Here is an 11,661-nt window from a genome sequence, read left to right as displayed (position 1 = left end):
TAGCAGTATGATCCTGTCAGCAGTTAGTGATTGAAGGCTGATGGATGTAGTGTAAATGTGCCAATTCAGCCTGAGAAGGCCCCTCCTCTCACATCGCAGTGTTTCGACCTCATTAGATTAGCATCATTAATAATGCAGGTCTGGACATCCTTAAGTTTCTCCTGTGTCCATCCTCTTTCATCTTCTCCATTGTCAGCACTATCCTGCTGTGTTCTTCTAGGGGACCGTGGCCAATGGCCATTTCCCCACTAATGTCAGACAGCTTTCCTTCCTTAACTCTTTTCTCTCTTCTGCTATGCTAACATAACATACTGACCTTTCACTGGCTCTTGTTTCTCTGTAGGGCTATACGGTAAACGTTCTGAAACCTGCATGCCGGTTTCTATTTGTCTTTTAAAACTTGAAACATTTATTTAACAGTGTGTAATTATCGCCACGCTTCAGTGGTCTGCTTGGCTCGACCCCAAGGTTTACAACATCTGTTTAGGATATTATTAATGTTCCTATAATGCTATTATTAGGATGTTAAAAAGCGAAGTCATATCTGGTGACAGTTATGTGTTATCCCTCATTAGCTCACCTAGTGTTGTTCTGGGGTCAGTGGAGTAATGCAGTAGTTTCCGCTGTAGGAGCCACAGAGGACTCTCAAACTAATTTCTCCTCATTCCCCCCATTACCCACTGATCCACAATCAGTCAGTCCTCTTTTACACACTCCATTGACTAAGGAAGCTGTGGTTCTCCTCTCTCTATGTCCTTCTCTCTGTCTCTCTCTCTTTCCCTCTCTCTCTCTAAATCCCCATTCAGTCAGAGGACTTTCTAAACACTTTATTGACTGGCCTGTTCTCTCTCTCCATCCCCACTGATCCCCAGTCAGTTGCAGCCCCCTTTGTGATGCTTCACTGAGAAGCAGCTCTGGATGTGCTGTGTCCCATGACAGGCAGAGAGAGAGAAAGTGGAAATAAATATTTTAGCGGTGCTGACGTTGGCAGGCGTCTAGACCTGAAAGGATAGGGCAGGTGTTAGCGGGACAGGAAGTAGAGTATCCAGAGAGGAAGAAGAGGTAAATAAAGATGCACCCATATTTACCATGAAACAGGAAATGGATGCTCTGACTTTTTTCACCTTTTAAAATATTAATACCTGCGCTTTATGAAATACTGCTTCTATCTACGTATATAGCTTTTGTTATTTAGGTAAAGGTCCGTGTTTTCAGCCACTGACTGTAACGGTTGTCCTCCTCCTCTTCGTCCGAAGAGGAAGAGTAGGGATTGGACCAAAGCGCAGCGTTGTTATAATACATAATGAAGTTTATTAAAGAAAAGACGAAACACGAAAACACTTCAATAAACTACAAAACAAATAAACGATGTAGACAGACCTGAACTAGAGAACTTACATAAACACGAAGAACGCATGAACAGGCACAGACTACACAAACGAACGAACAAACGAAACAGTCCCGTGTGGTGCACAGACACAAACACGGAAGACAATCACCCACCAACAAACAGTGTGAACAGCCTACCTTTATATGGTTCTCAATCAGAGGAAACGTCAAACACCTGTCCCTGATTGAGAACCATATAAGGCTAATTACCACTAACCTAAACATAGAAACACAAAACATAGAATGCCCACCCCAACTCACGCCCTGACCAACTAAACACATACAAAATTAACAGAAAACAGGTCAGGAACGTGACACTGACATCCATTTATAACACTCTCAGGCCCTATCTTTGTTAGTGTTTCAGGGATGCATCAAGCACATTAACATTTTATTGGGACTAACAAAAACGGACAGGCAGAGAACAATTGTAAATTGACTCAAATTGTCACAAACTAATGTGATTCTGCTGAATTGTGGAATGTTTACCACATTATTGATACCATGTCTGTATCGTGGCTCAAGATAATTGTTTTCTAGGGCTTCCCGAGTAGCGCAGCGGTCTAAGGCACTGCATCGCAGTACTAGAGGTGTCACTACAGATCCGGATTCGATCCCGGGCTGTATAGCAGCTGGCCGCGACAGGAGACCCATGAGGTGCGGCTGACTTCCGGGTTAAGCGAGCAGTGTGTCAAGAAGCAGTGCGGCTTGGTGGCGTCGTGTTTCGGAGGACGCCTGGCTCTCGACCTTCCCCTCCCCTGAGTCCGTACAGGAGTTGCAGCGATGGGACAACACTGACAACATTGTTTTCTGCATCCCTGTGTAGGATATCAAATGGGCGCGGCGCACTGGTATAATTAGTCTGTTTAAATGTGTAAAGATGCAGTCATGTAACACCATGCAAGATGAATGAGCAGACCCTGCTCTTTGTTGCTTGATGCTCCCTCAGACCAGTTTTTGTCCCCGTTACAGCCGATGAGTCACATAAAGACTGGTAGGGGATGAGAGTGGAGCGCTCAGTAGTGGTTTATCATTTCCCATGAAAAAAGTGACAGCATTTATACATTTTAATTTATAAATGAAGGACTCTTAGGGCAGGGTTCAGTCAAACCTTAGAATACAAGTCCATATTAGGATGTCTCTGCTGCTTTTGCAGAGAAGCCAAGTGGCTCCAGTTTCCTGCTGTAATCCATCACTTTGTGTAATTTGCTGATAATAATGATGAATTAGTCTCCATTCCTCATCCCCTCCCTTCCAGTTGTTCTTTTACCTCTCTATGTACACTGTCTGGTTGGCTGTTCACCACCTGACCAGCTGCTGTGGATGAGACTTTGATCTTAAACTGCCAAGTTCCAGGAATGTTTGGAGGTTACATTAAATAATATGTGCATACCATGTCGTTACACATTGTTGGGCAGCAGTTCACAGGCATCCCAGGCCAGTGTTGTGGCTGTATGAGCTTGTTATGGTAATACTATATCAAGCAGCAACACAGGCCATCTTCTGACTAAATTACTTAATTGATCTAATTTTAGACCTCGTCTGTTCTGTGTCCTGCTCAAATTGTGTTGGAAGACACTGGCATTTCTGGGATTTGTAAAGGACCTCAACTGAAGAATACTTTGTTGTGAATTGTCACAGTTGTGAAAGAAGATCCTATTTGTACGACTCAGTCAATAGAGCAGACCTGACACCAACCATGAGTCACAATGCACTCTGACATTCTGCTCATCCACCACAACCATGCAGTGACCTTTGAGAACTACATTTTGACTTATAGAAGTGCTGTAGAATCCAGCTGACTCTCTCTCTCTGGATTCTATTTCTATGCTATGCAGTGACCTATGAGAACTACACTTTAACTTCTACTATGCATCTTAATTACTGTAAAGGACAACAACAGAAAGAGAGTGAAAATGGTGAAACAAAGCCTAAGATGAAGTGTATATGTATGTTTGCATAAAGGCTCTTCCTCTCTGTAGGACGTTCTAGCACAACATTGGCACCTCTCCCGTCCCGTTTTATCCTCCCTCTGAATCAGTGCTAATGGGTTTCAGCCTGAGTTGTAAGTGAACACATTTGGCCCCACTTACAGCCATCAAACATAGGAACCCCTGCCTGTTTATAAAGAACACTTTGCTATTAAAGCAGGGACAGAAGGCTTTTTTTAGTCATGTGCAAATTGGACAGTAACATTTTTGTTCAGGCTTTTTTCTGTTTTGATTGGATGGTTTTAGACGGTGGGGTATTAATGTGTAAATTGCCGTTGGTGGTGTAAATGAGTGCATATAAGGTGAAATGTGTAGTTCAGGGATTTTTCTGCCATTGAAATCATTGAGGTGGTTAAGTCCAAACAGTGTAAAAAGAGTTCTAATATACTGTATATATACTTTTTTAAATACATTTTCGGGATATCAAAAAACACTTTTAGTGTGTACTTAAATGACTAAAACCAGACATAAAGTGTGTAAAAAAGATAATGGACCTATATATTTTTTGATAACATTGAGAACTTACAATCTCCAAAATAAAAACTAGACAGTCAGGGAGAATTGAAAATTCTAAAAAACAATGAATTTAGCATTATAGATTTTGTTATTATGTTTGAGCAAAAGAACACAACATTAGCCATTCTTTACCCCGCCAAGATGGGGGCTTCTAAAATTATGACGCGCCGACGGGCCAACCGCGCCCCCTGCCATGCCCACCACCTAAGCCCCTTTTTGATCCAGAAGAAAACCTCTAGTTGTGCACCTGAAAATAGCTGTGTGTGCGTGCCTGTGTGCATGTGCATAATACAGTATGTCTGTATAGATGTGTACTTGTACATTTGAAGGATGAACTCACTGTCTAGGCACTGGGCGCAGACGGTCTGGTTGGCACCACACCTCCTCACCACCCCCTCTCCAGGTGGGCACACCTCGCAGCACTCTCCACCCTTGGTGTACTGGACTGACTCACAGGGCACCTGCACCGCCCGCTCCGTCTTAGAAGCCACCAATACCCCAACCTGGCACAGACAGAGAAACAGACAGAAGGGTGTTAAAGCAGAGGTCACCCATAATACTGGCTCATAGAGGGGAATGTTTTGAAGGCAAAAATGACAGCCAGATGCGTATTACAATCATGTTCATAATCTAACCTCGTATCATGATTCGCAAATAAATAATTTTGTCTACATCTAAATCAGAGACAAATTCTTCTACAGAGTAATACATTGTCCCATCCTCAGAGAGCCTTCAAAGGCACATAAAGGCAAGCCTCAAGGTGCTCACCCATGACTGGTCCAAGTAACACCTTTAAACATATGTGCCTAATGCACAACCTCATGTTGCATGTTAGCACTTCAATATATCCTCCCCATACACACATACACACACACACACCCATGATTGCACACACATACACACACACACACACACACACCCATGCATGCACACACTCGTGCACACATACACACACACCCACCCATGCATGCACACACTCGTGCACACATACACACACACCCACCCATGCATGCACACACTCGTGCACCCACACACATACACACACACCCACCCATGCATGCACACACTCGTGCACACATACACACACACCCACCCATGCATGCACACACTCGTGCACCCACACACATACACACACACCCACCCATGCATGCACACACTCGTGCACACACACACATGCACACACACACTTCCCCCCAGAATTCCTGTTCCGATCATCCATGTCCAGCCCACTGCCCTTTACAGTGAAGCTGTCAGTCTGCAGGGTGTTTACAAAGTCTCCTGAACCCATTCATTTATAAGGAGAAGATCTACCTTTGTTTTTCTAAAACTTGATTTGTGTTTTCTTCCCCATAGGGGTTACTCTCCTCCTTATTTATTCGCTTGTAGTGCAAATGTTATTTGAATACTGCTGGCTGGAGCATACTGCAAGTCCAGGCGGGACTGTTTCGGGAAGTAAAGCATTTGAGGAGCTTCACTTTTTCTTTAAGGCCAAGACAAACGGAGCTGTCTACAGGGCTATTGGTCAGACTCATTACTGTTGATGGAGGGCCTGGGAGAGTTAACGTCCTTGTTTTTCATTCTAATTGCTAGGTGTGGTAAAAGACAGATTCCTCTCTGGAATTTGCATAACAAGTCCTCATATTGCGCAACTTAAAACTATAAATTCACACACACACGCACGCAAAGGCATACACACATGCTGCTTCCTGCTACACACAATCTTCTCTCTGTCTCTTTATTTCCACGCCTTTTCTCACTGCCTCTCTCCACTCTCCCTCTCGCTGTCACTTCCTCTCTCTCACTCTGATATAAAAGATGCACTGAGAGCAGCCGCCAGCACAGCTCTCTCTCTCACTCTCTATCTATCTATCTATCTCTCTCTCTCTATATCTCTCTCACTCTCTCTCTCTCTCTCCCTCTCTCTCTCTGTCGATCGACTCTCATCCGCTCTGTACATTTCTCCCTCTCTCTCTTCCCTCTCTCTATCTTCTTTGTATGGTCCTAAAGCACACCGTTGCCTCGTTTTGTACCACAATCCAATGATAAAACTGAGGAGGACAAAATGCAATTTCAGAATCCCCCCCGTCCCCAGTGAAAGTTGTGCCTGTGACCCCTCTACTCTTGGCATGTCTCCCTCTGTTGGAGAATTGCCCAAAGCATTGTTAAACCACACATCAGCATATTTTCTTATCCTTACTAATTTATGCAAACCTTGGCTCTAAACCTCTGTTTTATTTGAATAGGGTCTTACACTATAATCACCAGGTCGGGGAATGTGAACTTGGAATGACGCCCAAACCCCCAAGTTTATCTGTATTTGTGTGCATCTTGTCAGTGAAATAAACTGGCAATTTACCAGCTTCACCTCTGATAAGGAGCCTGCTACTCTCAACATGATCTGAGTGACTGAAAGGTGCTACATGGTCAATCCGACGTCTGCATTGGCTGTGCAGCATTTAGGGTGATATGGCCTCTGCAGAAGTCAGGGTATTCATACTTCTTGAGCTTAGCGGAGCAGCACAGAACTGTTGTGAAGGAAGTTGTCAAGGAAGTCCGTTTGTGTTTATACAGGACCTCCTGACCTACAGTTGAAGTGGGAAGTTTACATGCACTCATGTTGGAGTCTACTTTGTGCATGACACACGTAATTTTTCCAACAATTGTTTACAGACAGATTATTTCATTTATAATTCACTGTATCACAATTCCAGTGGGTCAGAAGTTTACATACACTAAGTTGACTGTGCCTTTAAACAGCTTGGAAAATTCCTAAAATGATGTCATGGCTTTAGAAGCTTCTGATAGGCTAATTGACATAATTTGAGTCAATTGGAGGTGTACCTGTGGATGTATTTCAAGGCCTACCTTCAAACTCAGTGCCTCTTTGCTTGACGTCATGGGAAAATCAAAATAAATCACCAAAGACCTCAGAAAAACTATTGTAGACCTCCACAAGTCTGGTTCATCCTTGGGAGCAATTTCCAAACGCCTGAAGGTACCACGTTCATCTGTACAAACAATAATACGCAAGTATAAACACCATGGGACCACGCAGCCATCATACCGCTCAGCAAGGAGATGCGTTCTGTCTCCTAGAGATGAATGTACTTTGGTGCGAAAAGTGCAAATCAATTCCAGAACAACAGCAAAGGACCTTGTGAAGATGCTGGAGGAAACAGGTACAAAAGTATCTATATCCACAGTAAAATTAGTCCTATATCCACATAAACTTGAAAGGACGCTCAGCAAGGAAGAAGGCACTGCTCCAAAACCGCCATAAAAAAGCCAGACTACGGTTTGCAACTGCACATGGGGACAAAGATCGTACTTTTTATATAACTGTTTGGCCATAATAACCATTGTTATGTTTGGAGGAAAAAGGGGGAGGCTTGCAAGCCGGAGAACACCATCCCAACCGTGAAGCATGAGGGTGGCAGCATCATGTTGTGGGGGTGCTTTGCTGCAGGAGGGACTGGTGCATGTCACAAAATAGATGGAATCATGAGGTAGGAAAATTGTGTGGATATATTGAAGCAACATGTCAAGACATCAGTCAGGAAGTTAAAGCTTGGACGCAAATGGGTCTTCCAAATGGACAATGACCCCAATCAAGGTATTGGAGTGGCCATCATAAAGCCCTAACCTCAACCCTATAGAACATTTGTGGGCAGAACTGAAAAAGTGTGTGTGAGCAAGGAGGCCTACAAACCTGACTCAGTTACACCAGCTCTGTCAGGAGGAATGGGCCAAAATTCACCCAACTTATTGTGTGAAGCTTGTGTAAGGCTATCTGAAACGTTTGACCCAAGTTAAACAATTTAAAGGCAATGCTACCAAATACTAATTGAGTGTATGTAAACTTCTGACCACTGGGAATGTGATGAAAGAAATAAAAGCTTAAATAAATCACTCTCTCTACTATTATTCTGACATTTCACATTCTTAAAATAAAGTGGTGATCCTAACTGACCTAAAACAGGGAATTTTTACTAGGATTAAATGTCAGGAATTGTAAAAAACTGAGTTTAAATGTATTTGGCTAAGGTGTATGTAAACTTCCGTCATCAACTGTACCTATCATCAACCAATCATGTCAATGAGGAGCTATACGGAGCCCTCCGCATTGTCACAAAATTTGAGACGCGCACAGCGACGCGGTACGGAGCTCATTTTTGTCTCTGCGTGCCTCCCCTCTGTAGACTCCGCATTCGCATCACACCACCATCCTCCGACCACATTTTCGGATCAAGCATAAATTGGCTTTAAGTCTTTAACTCAAACGTGTAGAATGAGGCAATGCCCTCACACACACACACACACACACACACACACACACACACACACACACACACACACACACACACACACACACACACACACGCAAACACACACATACACACACACACACGCAAACACACACACATACACACACCAGGTCACATTCCCAGCCTTGAGATGCCTGCTTTGCACTCTCCCTGATTTCATAGTCAATTAGAGACTATTTCTGAATCTAATTCTACAAACATGCTCTATACTACCACAATGTTGTAAAGAAGCTGTCAAAACAGACTGCTCCTGAGTAATGTAGAGGGCTGTTCACATGGTGAGTGAATGAACAAGCCTTATTAGACCAGCAGGTCTTGAAATATCAGGAGGATTAGCCTATGACAGCCACTCACCAAATAATAGCAAATAGTTTGTAATCATCACCATTATCATTATCATCACCCAACTATCCAACATTCACATGCGTGTCATGAATTACTCAAAACTTTCTGAACTTCAGATAAGTCACTACCTCCACTTCAACAGAAGCCTACTGCCAAAAAAAAGAGAAAATATGGTTATTTTAGGATTTCATAACAGGTTCATGCATAAAACTGTTATTAGATCACATACGGGCTGAAATGTTAAGGGTTTGATCAGTCATCAGTAAATGGCACAGATCTGTTTCATATATGCATACTCAGTGTTGGGGAAGCTACTCTGAAAATATGTTTTACCAAGCAACCAATTACTTCACACTGGAAGAAGTTAAACTGGGTATATGGGTGAAGTAGGCAATCATTTTCTTTTTTCAGCATTAGACCTGACTAATTCTCACTTGAAACGTTAGTTTTTTTGTTTCTCATGCTAAATGACACATTCTGTTAACATATGACCTCAATTGCAATTTATCTATGGCATTTCAGGTGCACATATGAACGTTTTTTAAGAACTAGTTTGAGAACAGTTTTTGAATGGATGGACCTGCTATGAAATCCTACATTGTAAAAGGAACCTTGGGCTACGGCACCTGCCTATGAAAAGCTTCCAGGATGGTTGTTCTATAAAGGATTCAGATGAAGAGCATGGGGAACTATAACTGTTATTAGAAAACACACATTCCGGTTTATTATGATCAGTTCTGAGATGAGGGGGGGGGGGGCTGATAAGCACCTTCCCTCCAGCAGTTCTCCTCAGATTAGTATCGTGACTAATTTGCCAGCATTAGATGGGGAAATACGAGGGACAGTGCAGGGATCCCCAGTCCAATACAACTACAGTGTTATAAAGCAAAGTAATAAAATGCAAACAATGAACACGTTTCTCCCATGCTACCTATTCAATCAAAATGAAATATATCTTTATGAAATCAGAGTTATAAATCATGCCATTACTCACCACTCCAAACAACATCACCAATGATAAGGTACCCGCCATGCTTCGGTTTCCTACAGTGTCATAAACAAATAGACTATACTAAATGGATACTGCAAAGGAACATACAGGACGAATTGTTAATTTTAATTCCAGTGGCAATTCTTTATCAATGAGTCCGCAGTGAATTCCCCATGCTCTTCGCTGCCGTGTAGCGTTCGAGACCTTTTGAGAGTGAGATGCGTCGCATTGGCAGGTCACTGGTGCGTGTGTGCAGCGTTCCGGCGCAGGCTGACTGTACTGAGCGCTATCCAGCAGTGCACTGCGGAGGCAAGAGTCGTGCACGAACTGAAGAGAGGCACGTCCACTCTTTCCTGATTTACCCTGTGACTTCTACAGTAGACGACTTGCACGATCTACACCTGGGATCATCAGCTAGATTCAGACGCGCGTCAACTTTTTCTTGAGTGGAAGGTTGGGGGCAAGAACAAAATTACAAATAATTTGTAGACTTCAGATTTACCGCATTAATAAGCCCAAACAGATATAATATTTGACTAAAACATAATAATTCCAAACCTTGCTTGTATTTGCATATGGTAATGTGTCTCTATATTATGCATGGAAATACTTGGAAACAGATATTCCAAATTAAAATAACTTGGAGCTGATTTACATTGTTTTATGTCCAACAATGAAAATGCAACAACAAAAAACACCTGCAGTACAAATTCGGCACTCGGGCCGCCAGTTGGGGGACCCTGATCTACATAGACAAGGATCAACTGGAGTCACTTTTCTGACACTTCATCTATATCTCGCTCTCTCTCTCTCTCTCTCTCTCTCTGTGTTTCTCTCTATCGCTCTCTCTCGCTCTCTAGCTTTCCCTCCAAAGCGTTGCATTGCATGTTGTTTGCCAAAGAAAGCATCCCCGGAAATCTACCTGAAATCTACTGGGCAGATGCGTTTTTCACATGCAATTTTATTGATCATTTCTAATTTATGTGGTCTGTATTATTGCGTCAACTGTATATTAATGAATTAATTTAATGAGCTGGTGCACACCCCAAAAGTTGGTAGAGGTGCTGGCCAACGGCGAGCAAACTAAGCAAAAAAAAAGCGTTGCATACTCTATATACAAGCTCCCGGTAATGTATTGGGTAAACCACCAACGTTTTGTCATCACTGTGCCTTCTTCAGGGTCTGGTGTCAAGCACATCATCATTCTAGGCACAGCTTGATTCTTGCGCTTTTTACATGTTTACGTAATAGTAGCCTATAGCCTACAATATTTACCAGCTGCACCCCAAAAAAGTATTATATACAGTATATGTAGCGAACAAAAGAAGTGGGAAGCAAATCCAGGCGTGAAGGGCAAACACCCTACGCAACGCGCCAATAGGGTTAACCCACTTGGTGGGAATTGTAAAGTGGCTCATATATCGAGGACCGCCATACTGCCCCTTTCGAGCCGGTAGGCACGTCGACTTTCTTTCAATCCCCTTCACAAGTATCTCTGCCTTTCGATGGCCCAACGGCCGCCATCCGACTTGACACCAACGTAGCGAACAGAGGGAGCGGCAAGCGAATCCTGGTCTCAGGCGTGAAAGGCAAACACCCTATGCAACGCGACAATAGGGTTAACCCACTTGGTGGGAATTGTAACATGGCTCAAAGAGCTAGGCTTTTTACCAGCCACACCACAGTATCTTACACAATATAAGGATGCACCACAAGAGGGAGACTGCTTCACTTGCATAGTTGGTCATCCCTGAAGTAACACCACTGTGAATGATCAGGCTATCAAGGTAAGACAGTTCAATGAGGGATGTGCACTTTCAAGAAAGAAACAACTGAATTAATATTGACTCATGTTTTACAATCCATTTTATAACATCATTTCATGTCATGTAATTTCATACCAAGGCTTACAACCGTTGACCTACCACTTGTACTTATCGTACCATGACACAACGCCATATGGTCAGTGAATAGAGTGAGAGACAGTGTGAATTTTCAATTGAGCCATTATGCTCATACACACACCTCTGGGATATGTTCTGTATTGAACCTGTCCATCAAAGCAGATCACATGGTCCATTATGTGGAGTTTTTGAACAGGCTC

At 43.0% G+C, this 11,661-nt stretch overlaps 1 protein-coding gene across 1 annotated transcript in view; it reads right to left on the bottom strand.

Annotated features, from left to right (window-relative positions):
- LOC120034288 (tumor necrosis factor receptor superfamily member 16-like) overlaps nt 1-9,633 on the bottom strand; it is a 36,432-nt gene extending 26,799 nt beyond the window's left edge. Inside the window, exons 1-2 of the mRNA XM_038980790.1 lie at nt 9,561-9,633; nt 4,237-4,399 (exon numbers count right to left, since the gene is read on the bottom strand). Coding sequence (XP_038836718.1) covers nt 4,237-4,399; nt 9,561-9,599 — 202 coding nt within the window. The 5' untranslated portion in view covers nt 9,600-9,633. The remainder of the gene's footprint in view (nt 1-4,236; nt 4,400-9,560) is intronic.
- Between the last annotated feature and the right edge of the window lie 2,028 nt (nt 9,634-11,661).

This window comes from Salvelinus namaycush, chromosome 41, assembly GCF_016432855.1.
Source record: "Salvelinus namaycush isolate Seneca chromosome 41, SaNama_1.0, whole genome shotgun sequence".
Taxonomy (NCBI): Eukaryota; Metazoa; Chordata; class Actinopteri; order Salmoniformes; family Salmonidae; genus Salvelinus; species Salvelinus namaycush.
Note: the sequence above shows the minus strand (reverse complement) of the source record. Positions and strands in the feature narration are given on the sequence as shown.